Raw genomic sequence first — 26683 nt, 5'->3', positions numbered from 1 at the left:
AACTGCCTGCCTCGATCGTGGCAACCTCTTCTTTCTTTCTTCTTAGCGCACCTCCCGTGCCGCTTTGAATAGCCTGGGTTGTGGCCTTAAGTGCCGAATAGTTTAAGATCTTGTCCGACCTCAAACCTTCTTCTATCATGACCCCTATTTTGACCACCTCGTTGAAAGATTTTCCAACCGTTGTCACCAAGTGACCAAAGTAGGTTGGATCCAATGTCTGCAAAAAGTAGTCTACCATCTCTCCCTCTCTCATGGGAGGATCGACCCTAGCTGCTTGTTCTCTCCAGCGGAACCCGAACTCGCGAAAACTTTCCCCGGGTTTCTTCCCAGTTCTCAATAACGTGAGACGGTCAGGGACTATCTCCAGATTGTATTGGAAATGACCTGCAAAAGCCTGCGCCAGGTCATCCCACGTGTACCACCTGCTGAAATCCTGCCTGGTATACCATTCCAGTGCAGATCCGCTCAGACTTTGGCCGAAATAAGCTATCAAAAGCTCATCCTTGCCTCCTGCCCCTCTCATTTTGCTACAGAATCCCCGCAAATGTGCCATGGGATCACCGTGTCCTTCATATAAATCAAACTTGGGCATCTTGAACCCAGCCGGGAGTTGGACATCTGGGAAAGGGCACAGATCTTTGTATGCCACGCTGACTTGATTGCCCAGCCCGTGCAAGTTTCTGAAGGATTGCTCCAGGCTTTTGAACTTTCTCAACACTTCATCCTGTTCAGGGACCTTAACCGGCTTCTCAACCTCTGCCGGTACTTCCAAGTGTGGATTGTAAGTCTGTGGTTCGGGTGCATGGAATGTAGGCTCAAGGGGATAGTATTGTGCATCGTGAGCCTGAAACAATGGCTCACTGGTCGTTCTCTGCAAAGGGGCTGATGTAGGTCCCACAAAAATGGGAATATTGGGTGTTGGGAGAGGTTGATGGGGTGGTGGAGCTTGGGAATCATGAGGGCTTCTTTCTTGATGATAGAGGGGATTTGGGCGGCTTGTGGAAGGGCCAGAGTGAGGGTACTCCGGCATGTGTCCCAGTGTCTCAGGGCTCTTTTGTGTTTTGGCCAGGGCTAGCTGCATTGCATGCATCTCTAGTCCCATCCTTTCAATCTTTTCCATTGCCTCTTTTAGCAACTGGCTCATCGGCCTTTCTTCCTCATTACTATTCTCTGAAGTAGTCATGCTTGTTGCTACCGGTCCTTTGGATCTGGTTTGGTATGAATGTGTTGCCAGAATTCTTTAACAACTAACTGTCTGGTATCAGACAACAACAAACTTTGTTAGTGTTAGAGCTTAACAGATTTGATCATAACACATAGAGGATGCAATGCACCTAGGCAGTTAACCGTTTCTACATGCTTTGCTTCAAACAACATGCGTCATCCCGGTTTGCTCATTCGTCTCTTTAAAGTATTTTGCGAAACCCTGCGTTTTATTTTATTTACATTTTCTTTTCTTTATTTATTAAAAGCGGTCGAATCTTATGGGGATTGCCTACGTATCACGTCCCCGCGCGAATCAGACCAGGCGTAGTTCTGCCTCAAAGCAAAGACACACAGTAATTCTTCTGGAGTCACTTAATTTCATTATCAAAATTTGCTATTACACAGTACTTAAAATAAAAATAGCAGAAGTACAGACTCCACGGTTTTAAACTTGGTTTAATGAAAAGAAAACAACATATGGAAAAACAACCAAAGCCAAATAAACAGGACTTGACCAAAACTAATTCTCCAATTTAAGGGCCCGCGAGGCATCATTCCGGCCTTTTCGCGGCTCTAGGTGTAAGGTCTCTTTGCAGGCTCTTCAACTCGTTCATAATCCGGCGGACGCAGCCCATGATGGAAACAAGGAGGGTCTTCCGAGGTGTTCGCTCACATGCCAAGCATTTCATGTAGATGTAATGCCCTATTTCATCAATCCTTGCTTGAATGTTATCTCTTTCACTGAGCAACTGCCTGATTTGTTGGTTCTTTAACCCCAGTGCTTGAGCATTGTTGGCAAGTCGATCCTGAAATAACTCCATTTGTCTTTCCATGCAGGCCATTGCATCGTAGCACTGTCTTCTGTCGGTCTGGGCGTCTCATGCTTGTTTGACGATCCGATCATGTAGAGTGGAGCTCGTCTCCCTTAATATTCTGATGCTCATTTCATAATCCCTTATGACCTGTTGCAAACGCTGCTTCCGGGCCATTGCGTACTTTGCCCATCTGACCTTCATCCTTGTTATGCAAGCTTTTGATTGTTCTAATTCTTCTTGACTTTGGATGACCTGATTTCTCAAACTTGCTATCAATCTTTCATCAGAGCGACGCTTCTGTCGGTCAACGTTACTCTTACTGGCTTGGCGAAGGCGGGCCTTCAAGGTTTGGTTTTCTTGGGCTAACTTGTTTCTTTCAGCCTGCTCCGAGGCGACTTGCACATTGTTCTCAAATACAAGCCTTTCAACTTGTTGCTTTAGCTTCCCGATTTCGACCCGGTAACCTTTCTCCCTTTTTAACCATCCCCATTGCTCTTGTGAATCATCGGTGAAGTGTTGGACGTGGGCCCTTTTAGCAGGTTTTTGCCGAGTCTGAAACCTTCTTTCGAACCAAGCATCGTACTTTGGGTCTACCTCACCTTTAGCTAGCTCTCGTACCATGGTTTTGGGCTCCAAGAATCTACATTCATGCCACAGTTTTCTAATCTTCCCCTCGGGGAATATGACTCCCGGGCTTAATTCCAAGGCATGCTTGCTCAGATTTTCATCATTAGGGACTACTTGAAACCTGCCCAGTTGTCGTAATACCCGATGAGGGGCATATGGCTGGATGCTGCGAAGCCCCATTAAGAGAACATGACATTCTTCAGCCGACATGTAGATAACCTCAGTATCAGTCAACCAACCAAATGCCCATTCAATTTGGTCAGATGTTGTTGACCTTAACCGTGTAACCCATTCTTCGACACCTTCAGGAAATCTGGCGCCTGTCATGCGCTTCTTGAATCCGCTGATACAATTCCTCTCGGTCAACCCGTGGTTCATGTATCCTACTCGGTGATGGAGGTGTTCCTGCATCCATAGCTGAAGTAACAGGTTGCAACCTTGGAAGAACGTACCTCCTTCTCGGCATATAGTTAGAGCCCGGTAGATTTCGGACAAAATCAAAGGAACCACAGTACTATTGGTTCTTTTGATTGCCACGTCGGCCATCCCTACCAGACCTATCTCTATCTTTTTGTCCTTCCTTGGGCAGACCATGACTCCCAAGAATGCTGTGATAAAAGCCAAAGTACGTCTTGCTTCCCATTTGTTTCTGTTCCCGCCGTGAGTTAGCCCAAGGTTCGGTTCCTCGAAACCCTGCGGGGTCCCGTACCGCTGATACAAGAAATGGAGATCACAACACCCTCTCGATAAATCGTCATGTTGTACCTTCCGACTAATGCTTAGTAGATCCAGAAACGCATGCGGGGACACTGGCCTTGGCGAAAGCAAATATTGCCCTCTTAACTTCTCATTCAGTCCCGCATATCCGGCAACTTCCTCAAGTGTCGGTGAAAGTTCAAAGTCAACAAAACGGAATACATTGCAGGTGGGGTCCCAAAATGGTATTAGAGCTTCAAGAATATCTGTCCTCGGCTCAACACCCAACAAATTTACAAAACCTCCCAATATTCTTCCTATTACCCCTTTGCTATCGGCTTCCAAGTCATTCCACCACATGTGGAGTTGTAGAGGGACCTCGCTGAGGGCTGAGAATGGTTCATTTTGCTCTGTGTTCATCCTGCACATTTATTAGGGTGACCTTTTAGGTGAAAACAAAAAACCTTTATTTTGACTCTAACCAAAAATCTTTGGACAAAAACAAAAATATTTATTTATATACATGTGTATACATATATACATATATGCTTTATGGTATATCATTTTTGGTAAAAATGGAAAAGAGTTGGACCCGATGAGGGTTGCCTACGTATCTCACATCCGGTGAGAATCAAACCGACGTAGTTCGGGTGATAAACTAACTGGTTTATTTATTATTATTTTTTTTTTATATTTTTTTTATTATTTTTTTTTATTCTTATTTATTTATTATATATATATATATTTTTTTAAAAAAAAAAAAATTTCCCAACATTCAAAACCGGTCATCATGCATGTTTGAAGCAAATAAATGCACAAGCAGTGAGTAGGATGCATCAGAATGGCCTTTTCTATTTCAGGTTGCTATTCCTAGACGGACCCAACCCCTGTGTTGAGTCCCCTAAGTCAAATGCACATGATGCAAATAAACGTTCCTACTAGGGATCCGGCATGTGGCTTTGTTATACTAGGTTCAGAACCTGGGTGTTTGTTCTAGACCTGGCTTACCCGAGCGGACAGCTCGAGCCGAGGGGGGGCAGCGTACCGGGAATACAGAAGCTTCACCGGCTTAGCAACTTGTCCGAACCTCGTTCTAAATTGGGATTTGACACTATACAGAAAAGAAGTCGTACGAAGTACACCCTTCTTCATGATTTAGAAGACTCAGAAAGGATATGGGTTTCGGCACAGTTTATATACAGTTCAAATAATATCAAAGCGGTAAAAGCAGCATTTAACACATTAGGCTCAAACATGTAAAAATCAGATAATAGATAAAGCCAAATAATAACAATTATTTTAAGCTCGAATTCTTAACCCTGAACCAGTGGTTCTGGGTACAGAGATCTCCAGCAGAGTCGCCAGAGCTGTCACACCTCCTTTTTCCGCACCAGAGAGGGTGCAAGGGAGTTTTTCCAATTAAAGGACAATCGAAATGGGATTGGTTTATTAATTTCAGAGTCGCCACTTGGGAGATTTAGGGTGTCCCAAGTCACCAATTTTAATCCCGAATCGAGGAAAAGAATGACTCCATATTACAGTCTGCGCACCAGAAATCCGGATAAGGAATTCTGTTAACCCGGGAGAAGGTGTTAGGCATTCCCGAGTTCCGTGGTTCTAGCACGGTCGCTCAACTGTCATATTCGGCTTATTTATCTGATTTTAAATACCATTATGAACCAATGTGCCAATTTTAACTTTTTACCGCTTTATTGTTATTATTTCAAAAGGATGTGAACATCGCTTAAAACATGTCCTTGGACTGCGTCACATGAAATGCACCCACAATCTGGAACATATTTTATTTGATGTTTTGGGATTTGGATCTGGGTCGCATGAAATGCACACCCCAAGTTTTAAGAAAGTAGATTATTAAACACGCACCTAAAGAGACTATCGTGTTATTATTTTGGGAAGGGCCGTGAAATTTGCTAAACGGCCCGTCCCGGAATCTAAGTATTTAATATATATACATTTAGAGGGCCCCACAGCTTCTACATTTTTGTTTGTCGAGGCTCGTCTCATTTTTATTTTAAAAGGATAAACCTATAATGACTATATTTCCTATTAAGTTCGTCTCTAAAATAAAAGAAAATCTCTTAATTATTTACATGCTTGCAGATTATTTACAGCAGGATCCAAAATGCTTTTACAGAATAAGGAAACATGACCATGCATACGGACAGCTGATCGAACATTATGGGCCCAAATCCAGCTCATGCGGGATGGGCCAGACCTGGGCCACTGTTTATCCGAGGCGGGTCTGTTTGGTCTGTTTTGACCTGGGCTCGACCTTCATAAGGTTGAGGGGCGCGGACTTGTGCTAATTGTTATAAGGGTGTGGCTTGATAATTATAACGAGGCAGTTTATCAAAAGAGAATGAAAATTAACTAAGGCGGATAGTTTTATTCTTTGACATGCATTAAAAGAGAACGCTAATTACAAAACACAACTAATTTTCAAGACATAGCCTAGTATACTGCCAATCCCTTTGTCTGTTAACCTAACCAACATATGATATCAAACCATACTACATTTTTTGTATTCACTATATGAAAGGACCAACTCCAATACCCAAACAAGATTGTAAACCATTACGCACTACATAATCATCTATATAGCAACTACATGTGGACATAGATGTCTTCAAATCTTCCCTTTTGTATTCATGCTCGACTTTCAAATTACATGGACAGTATTAGTTGTGTACCTGGTATAGAGGAACAAAAGAAGAAGGAAAAGGATCAGCTGAATAGTACACAGCAAACAACAGCACAGCAGATTCACAGCAACAACACAGCAACAACACAGCAACAACGACCAGCCAACAATGATGAAGCTCAGCAAGGAGTCGAGCAACAAATAAACAATCCCAGAAAAACAGAGTAGGAAATAACAGCCCAGAATGTTGAATGTAACAACAACAGAAATCCAATGACCACAAGAAAGCTTGGCAAACGACAGAAAAAGCAAAGCCACAAAGACAACCTGATCAAACTGGATTCTTACACAGTTTCTTCTAGACAATACTCATTCACAATGTTCTGAAATTTATTCCTGTTTTTTCCTTTTCCAGTTTTCTTACTCACAGAATCCCTCAAGACTCGAAAATGAACTCCTTTTCTAATGGAAGGTCTCCTCTTTTATAGCCTAACCTTAACACTTTACAGTCTGTTTTACAACTCAAAATTGCCCCCCCCCTTCGTTGTTTTTCCACTCACTTCTTTTAAATAAACAAAACACTCATCAAATCCCTGACAGCCCCTCTCTCTTTTGTTGTTAAAATGTACTGATCACTTGTTTATTTAACCAAAGTATGGGCAGTAGGAATATAATCTGACAGCACATGCTGTCCAATTATTTTAATTCCTTAAAGCTAACCATACACATGCTGCCCACGGTCTAAACCAAATGGCATCGTGTTTTAAAATCAAAGTCTGAATCTGCCATTATAACCTTTCCCCTAGATGTTTTTTAATTCGATTTGAACAAAATCAATAGGCAATACAATTCAGTTTCTAATGGGACTCAAATACGATCACAGCAGAAATAAGCAATACGAATCAAGTTGTTACCATTAACGATTGAAACTAATTGACAACATATATCGACTCGACTATATTAATCGTAACACATAACAATCAATCGTTCATATAAACAACATGTATAGAGTCCCGAATGACTTCAGACAAATTTGTTCAAACATTGGGAACTTATATGAATTAAACTCGTTTGACGACTAATCTAATTGATGAGCACGTATATCACAGGGTATATTCAGAACACAAACAGAAGACAATTGACCAAATAAAAAGGCCTTTAACAGAGATGGAAGAAATCCGAATGAAAAATAACAAAATAACAAACAAACACAAAGAAATATGCTGACAACTTAATTAGAAATAAAACAAAAGAAAGGAAAACTTACCAAAAAGAGTTTGAAATCAAAATGACCCAAACCTGACTCAACTTCGAACTCTTGAAGCCGAACAAACTTTAATCAGGGTGTTCTCACATGAGAACACCTTGATTAAGGTCTATTAGACCTCAAACCCTTGTCAAGGCCGGCCAGATTCCCCAGGTGCATGTGTTCTAAGGTCTGGATTTCCAGATCTGATTTTTAGGGAGTTGTGGGTAGATTCGGACCAAACCAAGCTTGGTTTGGTCACGAGGAGGGTCAGGGGAGTGTCTGGTATGAAGATGGGGTGGTTTGGCATAGATCGAGTTTTGTCTCGAATCTTCAAATCCAGATTCGAGACGATAGGAGGTGATTCGAGGTTCGTGGTTAGTGGATTCGTGTTCAGGGTGGTTGGATGCTTTAGGGGTGTGAAGGGGGTGGTCACCGGCGTTCGTGCTGCCGGGTTTTGGTGGAGGGGAAGCTAGGGCGGCTTGCTAGGGTTTGGGGTTTCAGCTTGGGGAAGGAGACGAGTGAGGGGTGGGGTTCGGATAGGGGGCGTGGGGTGAAGGGTTGAGTTTATATATGGGGAGTCTGATTGGATCTGAGCCGTTAGATCAGATGATCTCAACGGCTTGGATCTGAGGATGAGACATGAGACGGGGTCGTTTGGTAGTTAAACGGGGTCGTTTGGTTTAAGTGAGGGGTTGGGTCAGGCTGGTTATTTGGGTCGGGTTTGAACATGGGTCGCTGAAAGAGGTCCTGAACCGTTAGATCGGCTGGGACGGACGGCTCAGATTGATTTGCCTGAAACGACGTCGTTTCAGGAGGTGCCTGGGCAGGCCTGGTCTGGACTGGGTTTGAGTGCTGGTTTGGGCCTGTTTTTGTTCCATTTATTTTGGGCCCAACCGATTTTCTTCCTTTTTTTGTTTTTCTAGTTTCATTTTTCTTTTAAAACAAAACAACAAAAAAAAAAATAATAGACAATAAAATAATGAAACTAAACAACAATGGAACATTTTAACACAATTATCACCAAATATTCAAGTAAGTTAACTAAAAGCCTAGAACGAACGATGCACATATATATATATATATATATATATATATATATATATATTTTGAATTTTCTTTTACTGACACATATTTTTGTATTTTTGTTTGGCAATGACTAGATGTAAAATGGACAGACCCATAAATGACTAACAACACATGTCACGGAAAACTCGAAAAATTGTACAGCGAAATCATTTGTCACTATTTTTATTTTCTTTTGGAGCGATTGCTCGTAAAGCAAAAATCACGTGCTTACACATATGACATATCAACCAAGCAGAATTTCAATTTACGTGCTAATTTAATGTGGACAATTAACGATTTTCGTGTGTATGGAATGTTGTCTGGGTGGATGACTGTTGGGAAGCTAGCTTGTCCTTACTGCATGGAAAATAGTAAAGCGTTCACTTTGAAACATGGCCGAAAGCAATCATGGTTTGATTGTCATCGTCAATTCTTGCCTCCTGATCATGAGTTTAGAAGGATGAAAAATGCATTCAAAAAGAATAAAATGGAATATGATTCTCCACCTCTGATACTTTCAGGTGAGGAAATTTGGGAGAGGGTCCAGAACTTCAGTAAAGTTACTGAAGCTCCAACTTATAGATTCCCCAGATACGGTGTTACTCATAATTGGACGAAACAAAGTATATTTTGGGAATTGCCTTATTGGAAGGATAATCTTCTCCGTCACAACCTTGATGTCATGCATATTGAGAAGAATTATTTTGACAATTTATTCAATATAGTGATGGATGTTAAAGATAAGACAAAGGATAACCCGAAGGCTAGAATGGACTTACAAGAATATTGCAGGCGGCCTGAATTATACTTGCAGACAGCAAATAATGGTAAGATATTCAAGTCCAAAGCAAGTTACACATTCACTTTGGAGGAAAGACGGAAAATTTGCGATTGGGTAACAAAATTGAAAATGCCTGAGGGTTATGCGTTGAATCTTGGGAAAACGTTGATATTGAGGTAGGGAAGTTGAGACATTTGAAAAGTCATGACTGTCATGTTTTCATGGAGACCTTAGTGCCTATTGCATTTTGTGGTTTGCCTGAAAGAATCTGGAAACCCATCACAGAGATTAGTTTGTTTTTCAAAGACTTGTGTTCTTCCACATTAAGGGAAGAAAACATGCTCCGGATGGATCAGAATATTCGTGTAACTTCTAGTAAGATGGAAAAGATATTTCCATGTGGATTTTTTGATGTGATGGAACACCTTACAATCCACATTGAGAGGTAATATTATAAGTTTGATGTAATTTTCTGTTTTATTTGAATGTTCTTGTCTAACCTGAAATTATGTAGGACAATTGGCAAACGCAAAAAAATTGTTAAGCAGAGGAATAGGATTGAAGGATCTATATGCAAAGCTTATCTTGCAAAGGAAACTGCTGATTTTTGTTCTTATTATTTTGAGAGTAATGTGTCATGTGCTAGGAATAGGCCCAATAGGCACACGGTCGAATGTATGAATGATCCATTATATCCGCCTATGTCCATATTCAATCAACCGGGCCGATGTTCAAAGGATGTTAGAAAGAGAAGTTTGAGTGATATGGAGTACAGGTCAGCTAAACTTCATGTGTTGCTAAATTGTCCCGAAGTTGTTCCATTTCTCAAGTAAGTATTGGTTTAGTAGTTATCAAAATATAAAATTTACCGTGATTACATCTCAATGCAACTACTAAAAATATTTGACGTGTCATAGTCACTTTGTGGGTCAATTTGGCCATGATGCTATATATACGACATTTGATACATGGTTCAAACCATTTGTAAGTTTATCCTTAAAATATTCTAACACTATGTAGGTAAACAATGTTTGGAAGTTATGCTAACTTATGAATTTTTTTAACAATATGTAGGCAAATGATCCAAATAATGGTGTAAATCAATTTTTGAAAGAGATATCTTGGGGGCCTGGGCTTCAGGTCACAACAATGTCTAAGTACGTTGTGAATGGTTATAAGTTTCATACAGAGGATTGCTCTAAAAATACAAATAGCAACAACAGTGGAGTGTGGGTTCAAGGTGGTGATGGCAACCAAGTTGGAGATATTGATTATTATGGTGTGCTCAAAGAAATAATAGAACTAGAATATACAGGTTGGTCATTTAAGAAATTGATACTTTTTAGATGCAAGTGGTTTGACCCAAATCCAACAAGAGGTACAAGAGTACACAATCAATACAACATAATTGAGGTTAATCATACGAGGGAGTATGATCGCTATGATCCTTTCATAATTGCACATAATGTTAGGAAAGTATATTATGCTTCTTATCCATTGCAGCGGAATAAGTACTATTGGTGGGTTGTAATCAAAACTAAGCCTGTAGGTAGGGTGGAAGTCGAGAATGTATTAGATGTTGCATATCAAAACAATATCTCCAGTGTTCACCAAATAGTGGATGAACTTTTAGAAAATGATTTGGAACATCCTGAACACATATTGGAAGAAGTTGATATAAATGAAGCAAGAATTATAGAAAATGATGAAGAAGAATCAACTGATGAAGCTCAAACTAGTGAGGAAGAAGAATTCTCTGACGAGGAACAATATGTCGATGAGCTTTAAAAAGTTGGTTTCTTTAATAACTCTCATCTATAACTAGTTTCTTTATATGTTTCAATCTAAATATGTATTATATTATGTAGATGACATGCAAAGGTCGAGGTAACAATGGTCATAGTGGTTCTCGGGGTCGAGAAAAGGCTAGGAAACCAAAGAGGAGGGTATAAGATAATACTCAATCTTTTCCACCCTCTTCTGATGTGCCTATGCCTATGCCTGTGTCTTTGCCTCCACCCCAGGGCTATTCTGAGCTGCCACAGCATCACACATCCTATACCTTCGTGCAGACAGCAGGTCTTTCATCACAGGGCCATAGGACTATACGTCTGACATACAGTCCACCTGCCTCACTACCACATGGATCACACCCATCAGCATCACATGGATCACATCGATCCACGTCACATCCACATGGATCACATCCATCAGTGTCACAGCCACTTGGGTCACAGCAATCAGTATCACATCCACTGACGGTCCATACAGCTATGTCGTAGTCACAGGGATCACATCCATCTTCATCAGGGACTACATCTATTCCAGGCCTTCGACTACGAGATACTAGCTCTGACCCCCTACACCTTCCACACATGCCTCTGATATACATGTTTCGGACGATGATAGTGATACTGACGAGGAGGTGCGTTATGATCAATATGGCAGGATCATCATAGTCCCTGAGGGTGATGGGTAAGAGTTATTTGTTATTTTTACGTTTATTATTTTGTATAGTTTTTACTAAGATATTAATGTGTTTTTTTATTAAATTGCAGGTTCATCCCGAGTAATATTACTAAGAGGATAATCACAAAAGCAACCAAAAAGCTTTATGATGTCCCTTATGCGTCTTGGAGTGAATTCACATTCTCGCTGAAGGAGCAAATTTTCAATGAATTTAAGGTATAAATATTCTTTTAAGCAGTATAATTATTTATATTTATGATATTTCCATATAATATTTAACTTTTGAAATACAGAGCAAATGTGTATGGGAACACCGCTATAGCGCGGACGTGGCTGCAAATTTTTATCTCAAAGCTCGCAAACGGTTGTCACATACTTTCTCCAAAGCTAGAAAGTTGAACTAGAAGCCTGACTGGTTGCTTCAAAATTTATGGGAGGATTTGCAAAGGCAATCGCTTACTGCAAAGTTCTTAGAGAAGAGCGAAAAAGGAAAGAAATCTCGCGCATACGAGAAGGGAGGATCCTTGCACACTGGAGGTGCGATCAGCCTAGGGACAATAAAAAGAAGAATGGTACGTAATTGCTTAATTTATTTTAATTTTCAAAGTATATATATTCTATTTATTAACTAAAATTTATGAGTTTTTAGGAAAAGAAGTTGGGGCGTTAGATGAACCAAGATGAGCTATTCAAGGAGACTCATATTGTGAAGAAGAAGAAAGTGACGGATCAAGAAAGGTGGGTCGAGGGACGAGCCTCGACTGTACATGGAAGTTTTCACTTTTCATTAAGTATTTTGATTTACTTTTATATAAATTTTGAAATACTAATTGATGATAGGCTATAATTGTGTATTTTGTTCGCTTATTACACTCTAATTTACTGCACTTTAATTGAGTTTGAGCTCTAATCGCTAGTGTTTTGCACTAAATATGTGTTTTATGCCTTGTAGGAGTGATTCCGATCTATGTAGGTGTTATGAAATGAATTCAAGTGATTTGGAGCTTTGAAGTCTGAGTAAAAGCCCAAGACATTAAGCCGGATCGTGTTCGGAGGTCGTGTACCAAGTCCGGATGTTAAAAAAGGACGAAATAAGTTTACTCTGAGAAAATTACATTGCCGCGCCGCATGGGACGCCGCATGGCGCGGCGCAGTAGTGTAAAATGTTGCCTGATGTGAAAAGTTAAGGCTGCTGATAATTTCCATTAGCCCAGAACATGGCGCGGCTATGGTGCGGCGCGATTGTACAAACTTTACAGAGCCAGAGTCCTATCGCGCGGGAGAAGGTATTTCGTCTAGGCCCAACCCTACTTGGTATAAATACATATAAAAACGTTATTTTGAGGAATTTGGGAGGGAGCTTAGCCTGGAGAGATGCAATTTGGAGCAAAAATACACACAAGAACATCTCATATTTGGTCATCTTTTCTAGTATTTTTAATTATTCAAAACTTATGCAATTGTTTGATTTCAACATGAGTGGCTAAACACCCATTGTTCTGGGGTTTTGATTTAGCCATGAATATTGTTGTTTGATATTAGCTTGAACTTGATTATAATTCACCAAGATATGGTTGTTTCTTCAATTCTGTGTTTAATTGCTTAATTGTCTGGCCAACAATTAGGTTCTATTTACTATCTATGCTATGCTTGGGAAAACCGTGTTTAGATTAGAGAAGAATTGAATAGAGCATGATCTTAACCCTTAGGGGGAGCGGATTTGTGGTTAGGATAGGAATATACCTAGTCACCATGCTTAATTAAATATCGTGATCTTAATGCGTTCTTAATAGATTGATTTTATAGGAATATTGGCATTAATCTATTGAGAATAGGTGAGTAGTACTTCGGGATAAGGCTATGAGAGCATTTATCAATTAATTAGCAACCATGAGTGAATTATATGAAAGGGAGAGTTAATGAGAACACAATATGAATGGTGAATCGATCACAGCCCTGGAATAGTTGTCTTTATTGAATACATCACAATCATTCTACTGCTTGATAATTTAGTTATTACTTAGAATTGTAGTTAGCATAATTAAACTCTTGAACTCGAACTTAGCTTGACTGAATAACAATATTATTTTGTCAGTGAGTAGTTGATATAAGTCTCTATGGGTTCGACACTCGACTTATCATTTTATTACTTGTCGACCACGTATACTTGCGTGTGCGTTTGGGAGCAACAAGTTTTTGGCGTCGTTGCCGGGGATTTAAAAATTAGCTACTTTGCTGACTTAAGCCTTCATTAGTTATTTGTTCAAATTTTAATTTTCAGTTTTCCTTGTTTGTGTTAACACATGCTCTTCTCTTGAATGCGGAGGAGTAGAAGCGCAAACAATCTCCTTCCTTTTGATCCTGAAATTAAACGGAAACTTCACAGAGTGAGGAGGGAGGTCGAAGCTAGAACTAGAATAGAAAGAGAGTTGGACATCGTAGTTCAACCACAACCAATAGAGATGGCAGGTAATGTAGAGTGTGCGGTGATAGAAGCCGCAAGGCCCAATCTTGCTAATATGACTCAGGCTATTGTGAATCCTGAGATCACCAGGCATTTTGAACTCAAACAGTACATGGTACAGTTGATTCAGTCCACAGGGCAATATATAGGTCTATCTCATGAAGATCCGCAGAGGCACATTCAGAATTTCTTGGAAATTATGGACACCTACAATTATCTGAACATTTCCAAGGACTATGTCGAGCTGACACTGTTTCCCTTTTCACTGTTGGGGGAAGCTAAAGAAGGGTTATAGAAAAAGCCCGCGAACTCAATCCACACTTGAGATGATCTAGCAAGGAAATTCTTAATCAAGTTTTTCCCCACCAAGAAGACAAAGTCATTGAGGAGTTAAATTCTTGGGTTCGAACAATGGGATGGAGAGACACTTCGTCAAGCCTGGGAAAGATACAAGAAGCTACTCAGAGATTGCCTGCACCATTGTCAGACTGATGAGGTATTGGGACACACTTTTGTTGATGGGCTAGATGAGGCCTCAAAGATGAATCTTGATTCAGCTTGTGGTGGTAGTTGCATGGCGAAACCATATAGTGAAATTCAACTCTTGCTGAATAACTTCACTGCTAATGATCATAACTATCAAGGAGATGGGCATTCACGCAAGGCAAGTAAACAGAAGACAACCGGGTTGATTGAGATTGATGACCTCTCGGCCATGAGAGCGGAGATAGCAAAATTGGCAAACCAGATGAATAGAATGACAATGCAAAAGACACAACAAATGCAACATGTACAACAAATGTCTCTTTGTTGCGAACTATGTGGTGACAACCATATAAGTGACATGTGCCCCACGAATCCAGAATCTATATACTATGTGGGACAGCAGAGCAGGGGTTCAATAAATCAGAATGCACAATATTGGAACACTTATAACCCAAATTGGAAGAATCATCCCAACTTCTCATGGGGTGGAAATCAGCCGAATCAGAATCATTATAGACCCCAAGGAAATTTCAATCAACCTCAGAAGACACCTCAACAGGTAGAAGAGAAAGGGAATGATTTGTTGAAGCAGTTGTTGCTTGACAATCAACAACTTAGGACCGATTTCAGAAATTTGGAGCGCCAAATGGGACAGCTTGCCAATGCTCAAAACACTAGACCAGTTGGAGCTTTTCCAAGTGAGACTAAAGCTAATTCTAAGGCATCCCTTAATGTCGTGTCGTTGAGGAATGGGAGACAATTAGAAGAGGTTCAGTCGAAAAAGAGCAAACTAGTGACTTTTCATGAGAGGCCAACCACTATTGAATCAACATCAGAAAAAGCTAAGGATCTAGAGAAGCCAACTGGAGAGGCGGTGGCTGAGCAAACCCCATAATTGGTTGCAAGGCCACCACCTCCATTCCCTCAAATATTGCAGAAATTAAGAGATAATACCGTATATAAAAAGTTTCTTGATATCTTGAAGCAGGTGCAAATTAATATTCCATTGGTTGACATCTTACAAGAAGTGCCCAAATATGCAAAGTACATCAAGGACATTGTGGCAAATAAAAGAAGGCTAACCAAGTTCGAGACTGTGGCACTCACTGAGGAGTGCAGTTCAAGAATTCAGGGCAAGTTACCTCAGAAATTGAAAGATCCAGGTAGTTTCACTATCCAAATCTCGATTGGTAAACATGTTGTTGGGCGAGCTTTATGTGATCTTGGAGCGAGCATCAACTTGATGCCGCTATCTGTGTTCAGACAGTTGGGGTTGGGTGAGCCACGCCCAACAATAGTTATCTTATAGTTAGATAATCACTCTCTTGCTCATCCCGAGGGAGTGATTGAAGATGTGCTAGTTTAAGTGGGTTCTTTCATATTCCCTGCTGATTTCATTATCCTAGACTACGAGCCCGATCAGGATGTCCCATTTATTTTAGGGTGTCCATTCCTAGCCACGGGCCGAGCTATTATTGATATTTGCGAAGGAAAGATGACAATGAGAGTGGGTGATCCAGTGGAGGTCTTCAATGTTTATAGAGCACTCAAATTACCAACCCACTATGAAGAGTTATCCATGATCATTGTGGTGGAGAGTGATGCCACATCGTTAGTGCCCTATATGAGCCCTGTAGATCCTGTTGAACAAGTATTGATTGGGGATGTAGAATATAGTGAAGATGAAATGATAGGATAAATTGAGCAAGCACTGGATATGTCCTGCAGTTATGTACATGGGTTTAGAAAATTTGAAGAGTTGGATAGGCCTGTTACTCTGACCTTTCCCAGGCCATCTATTGAAGAAGCTCCGAAGCTAGAACTCAAGCCACTTCTATCGCATCTGCGCTATGCTTATTTAGGGAACTCTGAGACATTGCCCGTGATTATTTCGTCCAGCTTGACCAGCACTCAAGAAGAAAAATTGCTCAGAGTACTCTGTGAGCATAAAAAGGCCATTGGGTGGACTATAGCTGACATCAAGGGTATTAGTCCATCATTTTGCATGCATAAAATCTTTTTAGAGGACGGACACTGCCCCAGTGTGGAGCAGCAAAGAAGATTAAACCCTATTATGAAAGAGGTGGTGAAAAAGGAAGTAATCAAGTTGCTCGATGCAGGTATCATTTTTCCTATTTCTGACAGCAACTGGGTGAGCCCAGTTCAATGTGTGCCCAAAAAGGGAGGAATGACTGTAGTTGAGAACGAGAAGAATGAACTAATCCCTACTCGCACTGTTATGGGATGGAAAGTTTGCATTGATTATAGAAGGCTCAACAAGGCAACTGGCAAGGACCATTTCCTTCTTCCATTCATTGACCAAATTCTAGACAAGTTAGCCGGGCATGAATATTACTGCTTCTTTGATGATTATTCGGGATACAATCAGATTGTCATACGCCCAGAGGATCAGGAGAAGACTACTTTTACTTGTCCTTATGGCACTTTTTCCTTCAAGCGAATGCCGTTTGGACTTGGTAATGCACCAGCCACTTTCTAGAGGTGCATGATGGCTATTTTCACCGACATGGTGGAAATATTTGTGGAAGTGTTTATGGATGATTTTTCAGTTTTTGGGTCTTCTTATGATGATTGGTTGAGGAATTTGAGCAAGGTGCTAGCCCGTTGTGAAGAACAAATCTGGTATTAAATTGGAAAAAGTGCCATTTTATGCTATAAAAAGGCATCGTGTTGGGCCACAGAGTATCTAGGAGCGGCATTGAAGTTGATAAAGTGAAGGTGTAGGCAGTTAAAAAATTACCTCCACCTATTTCAGTGAAGGGTGTTCGGAGTTTCTTGGGACACGCGGGTTTCTATCGGCGCTTTATTAAAGATTTTTCAAAAATTGCTACTCCTTTGTGCAGGCTGCTTGAAAAAGATGTAACTTTCAACTTTGATGATGCTTGCCTCAAGGCATTTGAAAAACTTAAAAAGAAGTTGGTGACTTCTCTCATTATTGTGGCACCTGCTTGGTCCTTACCTTTTGAACTTATGTGTGATACGAGTGACCATGCTATTGGGGTAGTGCTAGGCCAGAGGAAGGACAAGGTGTTTTATTCCATCTACTATGCGAGTAAGACTCTTGATGATGCCCAGCTGAATTACACCACCACTGAGAAGGAGTTGTTAGCAGTTGTGTGGGCCTTTGAGAAATTTCGGGCATACTTGGTGGGAACGAAAGTCATAGTCCATACCGATCATGCAGCAATCAGGTATTTGTTTACAAAAAAGGAATCTAAGGCTAGATTGATGCGCTAGGTTTTATTGCTGCTGGAGTTTGATATAGAAATACGAAATCGAAAGGGGACACAGAACCAAGTAGCTGACCATCTATCAAGGTTGGAAAATCATGATCACGTGGAGGAGGGTGGCCAAATTAAAGAAGTATTTCCTGATGAGCAAATTTTTGCTATAACCCAAGACCCTCCTCCATGGTATGCAGACTACGTGAATTATCTTGTGAGTGGGGTACTTCCTTCTAAAATTGAATCTAAAGCAATAAAGAGGTTTTTACATGATGTGAACTTTTACAAATGGGATGATCTATATTTGTACAAGCAATGTGCTGATCAATTGATGAGGAGATGCATTCCTGAAAAAGAGGTGGAATTAGTGTTGTATGATTTTCACACATCACCTTATGGGGGCCATCATGGAGGAGATACAATAGCTGCAAAGGTGCTACAATCCAGTCTCTTTTGGCCGACTTTGTTCAAGGATGCCCATGCATTCGTTAAGAAGTGTGACCAATGTTAGAGAACGAGAACAATCATAAGGAGGCATGAGATGACTTTGAATAACATCCTAGAAGTTGAGCTTTTTGATGTGTGGGGGATAGATTTTATGGGGCCATTTCCACCGTCCAGAGGAAACAAATACATTTTGCTAGCAGTTGACTATGTGTTAAAATGGGTTGAGGCGATTGCCTTACCAACAAATGATGCCATGGTGGTAGCTGTGTTTGTGAAAAAGAACATATTCTCGAGATTTGGGACTCCACGTGCCTTAATTAGTGATGAGGGGACTCATTTTTGCAATCAGTTGATGAATAACCTTCTAGCCAAATATGGAGTTCAACATAGAGTTGCTACAACATATCATCCTCAAACCATTGGGCAAGTTGAGGTGTCAAACAGAGAAATAAAGCAAATATTGGAAAAGACGGTGAGTATGAATAGGAAGGATTGGGCTGTAAAGTTGGATGATGCCTTATGGGCATATAGGACTGCATATAAAACGTCTATTGAAGCATCCCCTTATAAGCTGGTTTATGGAAAGGCGTGTCACTTACCCGTTGAACTGGAACACAAGGCATATTGGGCCATTAAGAAGCTGAACATGGACCTTGAGGCCGCAGGCAAGAAAAGACTTATGCAGTTGTATGTGTTAGATGAGTTCAGGCTGCACTCCTATGAAAATGCTTACCTATATAAAGAAAAGACAAAAAGATGGCATGACAAGCATATCAAGCAGCGTCACTTCGAGCCAGGCCAACATGTATTATTATTCAATTCTAGGCTACGGTTATTCCCTGGAAAGCTAAAATCGAGATGGTCAGGTCCGTTTGAGGTGGTGAGAGTCACACCTTATGGTGCAATTGAGCTACGAGCTTTAAATGGTGAGAGGAAATTCTTGGTGAATGGTCATAGAATCAAGCATTATTGGAGAGGAATGATTAATCGTGAGAAGACCAAGGTTGTACTTAGGTGCTTGTTGGGAGGCAACCCATCTTTACTGATTCCTTTTATTATTATTATTATTATTATTATTATTATTATTATTTTGCTCTTATTATTGTAGTAGTATTTCTTTTTGTTTTGTAGGATTATAAACATATGAGGCAAAGTCATTGGAAGAGTGCAAAAGCGAGTTAGAGGTTGAGGACTAAGTGTGGGGTGCCCACACGAGGGACTATGCCTGGGGGAAGTCTGAGTACTTGTGAGCCGCTATTGCTTCGGTTAAGTGTAGGGTGGGAGAATTCTCTAGTTGATTAGTAGGAAGTTGTAGCATTTATTAGCTGGAAACAAATAATAAAAAAATAATAAAAAAATGGACTTTTCCCGATGATGGATCTCCTAGACAGTTTTCTTGAGGGATTTAAGTCTAACGAAAAAGAAGAAAAAGATTTCTTTGTAGGTAGTGTAGCAATTCCCCCTTGGTTTTTCTTCGTGCCGCGGTTCTTTTCCAAGGGTTTTGTTTGAACCGAGTGTAGGTAGTTTTATTTTTTAAGAGAGAATCCATTGTGTTATGATTGAAATTGAAGCAATATCTTTTAACTTTGTCATGCCTTGAGAATAGTGAGTACTTTAGTTGTGACGCTTAGGCTCAATTTTTGACTCTTGTATAAGTACCTTAAATTGTATGATCTTAATGTTGCTTAACTTCTTTGACTAGAGTGTCTTGATGAGTTCAATCCTGAGTGAGTTATGTGCCATGTGTGTGTAAGGTTTTGTATTATTCTGTGCATTGCATTTGATGTCTAGAACTTGCCCCGTGTGTTTGCAAAGCGAAATAGTAGTTTTGTTCAGTCTTGGAAGTGATATAGGCATTTCTTTGTTGAGCCATATAAATATTTGACCCGCCAAATTGTTATGTATCATAGTTAACCCCTTTGAGCATGTAATCTTGTGTTTTTTGGCAACCACATTACAAGCCTTACCCATTTATTTGAATTAATCATCTATTTGAACCTTTTCACCTCTCATGACCACTTGAATTGTTATGAATTTTGTAAAAGTTAAAGTGTGGGGTAGTTGGTTTGACTTTTGAGTTGAACTAATGAAATAAGGAGAAAGGTGCATTGTTTTGAAAAAGTAAGAGCCACTTGAATTGGAAAAGAAAAAAAAATTTAGTTGTATTGCTGATAGTGGTGACTGTTGATGTAATTGTGCTTAAAGAAGTGGGGAGTTAATATATGTTGATGTGAAGGTGGAGTTTTGGTTTGACATAAGTGTGAGTTTTCAATGTTAAAGTGTATGTATTAAAGTGCTTAGGGAGGTGTAGCTACTCATATATCTAAATGTATCTTACCCATCACGCAGCCTACATTACAGCCAAATAAAGTCCTAATTGATCCTAGACTGAATGAGCTCGATTAGTAGAGTAGTACACTACGGGCAAGCTTATGGTGCATCTTTTGTGGCATATGAATGTTATTTCTAAGAGTGAGTGAATTCTTTCTATCTTGAGTTCCTAATTGTTCTTAAATTTTAGTGTGTGGAACTACTCTCTTTTGTTGTGTGAGGGCACTTGATTCATGAAGGAAAGGTAATGTCATTGACCTCGATGTTAGAGTAAGTGAGTGAGTTGTGAATAATGTGTGGTACTTGTGAGACAAATCTTGAGGTTAAGATGTTACACTCTTGTGCTTAGTCTATTTTAAATATTCTTGGTGTGATGAATTAGGAAAATTGCTTAAAAAGGTTGTGTCTATATAAAGTGTATTTTGATTGCTCGAGGATGAGCAATGGTTTAAGTGTGGAGTGTTGATGATAGGCTATAATTGTGTATTTTGGTCGCTTATTACACTCTAATTTACTGCACTTTAATTGAGTTTGAGCTCTAATCGCTAGTGTTTTGCACTAAATATGTGTTTTATGCCTTGTAGGAGTGATTTCGATCTATGTAGGTGTTATGGAATGAATTCAAGTGATTTGGAGCTTTAAAGACTAAGTAAAATCCCAAGACATTAAGTCGGGATCGTATTCAGAGGTCGTGTACCAAGTCCGGATATTAAAAGAGGACGAAATAAGTTTACTCTGAGAAAATTACACTGCCGCACCGCATGGGACGCTGCATGGCGCGGCACAGCAGTGTAAAATGTTATCTGATGTGAAAGTTGAGGCTGCTGATAATTTCCATTAGCGCGCCGCATGGTGCTGCGCGATTGTACAAAATTTACAGATCCAGAGTCCTATTTCGCGCGGGAAAAGGTGTTTTCGCCTGGGCCCAACCCTACTTGGTATAAATATATATAAAAACGTTATTTTGAGGAATTTGGGAGGGAGCTTAGCCTGGAGAGACGCAATTTGGAGCAAAAATACACACAAGAACATCTCATATTTCGTCATCTTTTTCTAGTATTTTTAATTATTCAAAACTTATGCAATTATTTTATTTCAACATGAGTGGCTAAACACCCATTGTTCTGGGGTTTTGATTTAGCCATGAATATTTTTGTTTGATATTATCTTGACCTTGATTATAACTCACCAAGATATGGTTGTTTCTTCAATTCTGTGTTTAATTGCTTAATTGTATGGCCAACAGTTAGGTTCTATTTACTATCTATACTATGCTTGGGAAAGCTGTGTTTAGATTAGAGAAGAATTGAAGAGAGCACGATCTTAACCCTTAGGGGGAGCAGATTTTTGGTTAGGATAGAAATATACCGAGTCACCGTGCTTAATTAAATATCGTGATCTTAATGCGTTCTTAATAGATTGATTTCATAGGAATATAGGCATTAATCTATTGAGAATAGGTGAGTAGTACTTCGGGAGAAGGCTATGAGAGCATTTATCGATTAATTAGCAACCATGAGTGAATTATATGAAAGGGAGAGTTAATGAGAACACAATACGAATGGTGAATCGATCACAACCCTGGAATAGTTGTCTTTATTGAATACATAACAATCATTCTACTTCTTGATAATTTAGTTATTACTTAGAATTGTAGTTAGAATAATTAAACTCTTGAACTCGAACATAGCTTGACTGAATAACAATATTGTTGTGTTAGTGAGTAGTTGATATAAGTCTCTGTGGGTTCGACACTCGACTTATCATTTTATTACTTGTCGACCACGTATATTTGCGTGTGCGTTTGGGAGCAACAAGTTTTTGGCAATGTAATTTTTCTTATAGGGTCGCTTCACAGCTGAAGTGGAGGAATTCATATGCATTCAACCACCTAATGAGTCGGGCGAGCCAATCCAACCTTCGGACGAGGATGCTGAAAGAATGTGGACGGATGCTACAGGCGGTCCAAAATGGGGGAAGGTATATGGGTTTCCTACTAAGAAATTCCATCACTACAAGTGTGGAATGCAAGGAATAGGGACTTCCTCGCAAGCCGAGCAACTTGATGGGTAGAGCCTCTCCGCTATGCGGGAGACTGTGACAAAGCTCACATCCGAGCTAGAAGCGGCCAAGGAAAGAGAAAAACTTAGAGATGCTCAGTACATTGGTGTGGTCGCTCAGTGCTAGGGCATGCAAGAGCAGCTCAAATCTCTCCTAGCTTCTGGAGGTTTTCCGATTCCCTGGTCTCGTGACTCATCGCCAGAGGCTCGCCTTCCCCGTGCTCGTTCCTCCCGTCCTCCAAGTGATCGTTCCTCCCGTCCTCCCCGTGATCGTTCTTTCCGTCCTCAACAAGCAGACCCTTCTGGATACCGTCTTGCTGATGAAAGTTCATTAGACGGTGATGATAATGATGTACAAAACACTCATTGACTTTTATATACTTTGAACTAGACAAATAGAATCGATTTTCGAATGGGCTTGTAATAAGAGTTAACTTAGTTTGGTTAGCTTAATATGGTAATTCTATTGAACTTTATACTTTGTTGGTTTTAATTTTCTTTTTGTGTTGTTGTTGTTGTTGTTGGTATTGTTGTTATTGTTGTTGGTGGTGGTATTATTGTTATTGTTGCTTGTAATAGGGATTTGGTATGCTGGCAGGTGGTATAGCTGCCAAAACAGTCAGTTTCTGCCAAAATAATACCCAGAAAAGCGACGAACTTTGGTCACTTGTTGGTCGCTTTTCTATTAAAAAATTTATTTATGGGGGAATAGCGACCAAAGTTGGTCGCTAATTAACCTAGATTTCTCAAAAAGCGACCAACTTTGGCCGCCATTCCATTAAAAAAACAATTTCTGTAAATATAGCGACCAACTTTGGTCGCTTATATTTAAAAAAAAAATCTTGAAATTAGCGACCAACTTTGGTCGCTTTTTTTTTAAAAAAAAATTAATAAAAAGCGACCAACTTTGGTCTCTATTTTTCAGATTTTAAAATATAATATTTGGATTAGAGACCAAAGTTGGTCGCTATATTTTGATTAATAATAAATTAGAAAAATATAATTTACATGTAGAGACCAACTTTGGTCGTCAAAATTATATTATTAAAATATTAAAGCGACTAAAGTTGGTCGTTATAGTCTTTACCCGAAATATTTGGTCCTTTTACCTTAGAGACCAAAGTTGGTCGCTAATTAGTGACCAACTTTGGTCCCTAAAATAAAGGGACCGGCAATATAGCGACCAGGCATTTTGGACGCTTTTTGGTCATTTTTTGACCTATAAGCGACCAACTTTGATCGCTTTTTGTGATCCTTTTTACCAGATTTCTAGTAGTAATATTATCTAAGGGATTAAATTAGTAGTATAAGGATAATTCAAAGGAATCACCAAAATTAGCAAATATTATAATCGACGACACCTTTTTTATCTGCTTGTTGATTCTATAAAAGGAAAAATAGTGAGGAAGATCTGCTACCATTATACCATATAGGAGTGTAGAAAGAAAATCGACAAATCGCATCAACTCGATAATTCGAGTCAAACCGAGAAAAAATCCGATTATGGTTTGGTGTTGGAAAAAAAATCCGACCATAATTGGTTTGGTTTGGTTTTAACTAAAGAAAGTCAAACCGAAACCAAACCAACCCGACATTACATATATATAAATTTTAGATATATTTAATATATAAATATACCTATTGTGATGTAATTTATAAATATTTTTTAAAAAAAATCATAATTTTATCTTTTAAGATATTATTTCAAGGTTGGACTTAGAACTTTTTAATGCTCCAATAAGTTTTATAACCATTAATTTAGATATATTTAATATATAAATATACCTATTGTGATGTAATTTATAAATATTTTTTAAAAAATTTCATAATTTTATCTTTTAAGATATTATTTCAAGGTTGGACTTAGAACTTTTTAATGCTCCAATAAGTTTTATAACCATTAATATTAGTAAATTAAATAATGCTAACACAAGCCCAAACCAAAATCAAATCAATACTAATGCTAACAAAAGACATTCAATTCAATATTACAAGCGAGAATGTATTGAATATGTATTTTTTATTTTGCAATAATTTAGATAAAAATGCATAACCTATTTTTATTTTTCTTTAGCGTTTAGTCATATAATTAATACTTCATTGTTAGTCTATTTATTTTAGCATGACTTAGTACTTTTTGATTTTGTTATTTTTATTATGGCTTTTTAATTAGCAATATTTATATTACATACTTTTATTGTCTTTATTGTTGAATATTTTAGGATAATGCCATGATACATCTCATATTTTATATTATGTTCTTGGAAAGTACTTTGTATAGTTGTATCTTACTAGGAACAAAGAAATATTTTGAGCATACGTTATATGTTTTGTTCTACGAAGATTTTACCGAAAAAACACCCGAAAAACTCGAAAACCCGAGAAAATCCGAAAAAAACCGAAATTGAAAAACCCGAGTGTTATTGGTTTGGTTTGGTCTTTAGATTATTAACCCGACACAATTGGTTTGGTTTGGTAATTGTAAAATCCGAACCAACCCGGCCTATATACCCCCTAATCCCATATATTTTGATAGTTGCCACTTGCTAGATACTTAATGTTGATAGAGATTAGAGACCGGATCTAGAATTTAAATTTAAAGAGTTTAGTAATTTTATGTTTTTATCGCTAAATCCATTCATATTTGGAATGAGTTTTGAATTTCGTATTTTGTTGAAATTTTAATAACTTTTTGCACATGTATTTATGTTCAGTAGCTTTCCGATTGTTTAATTATAAGGAACGTAATTTTATGTTAAAATCAATCAAAAATCACAAGTTGATCTTCCACAATTTACGATTTTTGAGCATATAAGCATTTTTGGTTGACCAAACTATTTACTTCTACTATTTTGTTCTAATTGTAGTCCACGAAATACCTTCTCAAAACCAGACCTCGTAGTTTTCTCTCCATTTTATTTCCGTTATTCGTTCATTTTCATGTAAAAAAAACTTCAACTTTATATCTTTTTTAAATAGCTTTACGGGTATTTAAACCATTTTAATAAAAAAGTACTTATCAGCACTTTTTTACCGGACACAATATTTTTCTTTTGTTTTTAGAAATTTTTGCATTCTTATGCTATATAGGAAACTATATTGCCCTCAATGTTTAATGTTTGATATAATTACATTTAGTATACCTAATTACCAATTCTATACCATAAGGTTTTTTAACTGTACATTAATTGTACCTTATATCACATCTACATTTATGGTACCGTATATTCCTCCAAATCCCCCCCTCCCCCACGTTTCTCTCTCCCAACCCCACACCCTCACCCACGTATCACCACACACTCAGAAACCAGAAAAACCAAAAAAACAATTGAAACCCTATGCTAAATCCAGAAAAATAATTGAAACCCTCTACCATTAACGTCCAAAATCAAGGTTTTTTCTTCTACAACCAGTCAAAATTGAATTCAAATCTTCAAAGTTTCATACACAGCAATAACTTTTGATGGTTATGATTTTGGGTTCCTTCAGTAATATAAGAGGAAAGGAAAAGTGAGCAGCAATTCCACCATTGACAGCCATTAAAAAGCTTTGAAGCTTTGAATTCAAATTTTGGTTTTCAAAAATCATTATTTGTTTGGATTGGGTGTTGTTGTAAATAATTGGGAATATGGTTTGGAGTTTATATCTCAATTTTGAGGGGTTTTTTATGAAGATTAGACTTGGTTTTGGCTGAATTTCAGATTGAAATTCGAAGAAGAGGAAGAAGATGTATATTGCAGAAATTGTAAAAAAATTGAAGAAAAATTGTAGACTGTTGTTTATTTATTTTTCTTGAAGAAAAATTGCAGAAATATTTTTTTGGATTCCATATTTAGCATAGCAGTTTCATAAGGAGTAACAAGAGCATATATGAGAATCACAGAATTGTAGCATAATCGGGATTTTCGACATAATTGCGTTTTTTGCAGAAGATTTGTAGAAGTTTTAGTCGTTTTTGATTTATGAAAATAGAAAACAAAGCATCTATAATCAGAATACAAATAATCTACAATTTATCGATAAAATATCAACAAACTGGGTATATTGAATTTTAATATCCCAATTCCCATTCAATTGTAT

At 38.6% G+C, this 26683-nt stretch overlaps 1 protein-coding gene across 1 annotated transcript; it reads left to right on the top strand.

Moving 5' to 3' along the window:
- The first annotated feature begins 11503 nt into the window (after positions 1-11503).
- On the top strand, positions 11504-16219 carry LOC104224483 (uncharacterized). Its single transcript, XM_070145794.1, has 5 exons — positions 11504-11526; positions 11660-11786; positions 14522-15394; positions 15509-15797; positions 15927-16219. Exons 1-5 carry the CDS (start codon positions 11504-11506, stop codon positions 16217-16219), a joined length of 1605 nt encoding a protein of 534 aa, XP_070001895.1.
- The last annotated feature ends 10464 nt before the right edge of the window (positions 16220-26683 follow it).

Source organism: Nicotiana sylvestris, chromosome 5 (genome assembly GCF_000393655.2).
Source record: "Nicotiana sylvestris chromosome 5, ASM39365v2, whole genome shotgun sequence".
Classification (NCBI taxonomy): domain Eukaryota; kingdom Viridiplantae; phylum Streptophyta; class Magnoliopsida; order Solanales; family Solanaceae; genus Nicotiana; species Nicotiana sylvestris.
Note: the sequence above shows the minus strand (reverse complement) of the source record. Positions and strands in the feature narration are given on the sequence as shown.

Excerpts from the sequence above, each read along its gene's own strand:
- LOC104224483 (XM_070145794.1), top strand. The coding sequence starts at position 11,504 with ATGATAGTGATACTGACGAGGAG. Across the intron at positions 11,527-11,659 it reads ATAGTGATACTGACGAGGAG|GTTCATCCCGAGTAATATTA; the intron begins GTGCGTTATGAT and ends ATTAAATTGCAG. Across the intron at positions 15,798-15,926 it reads GTTCAGACAGTTGGGGTTGG|ACTACGAGCCCGATCAGGAT; the intron begins GTGAGCCACGCC and ends TCATTATCCTAG.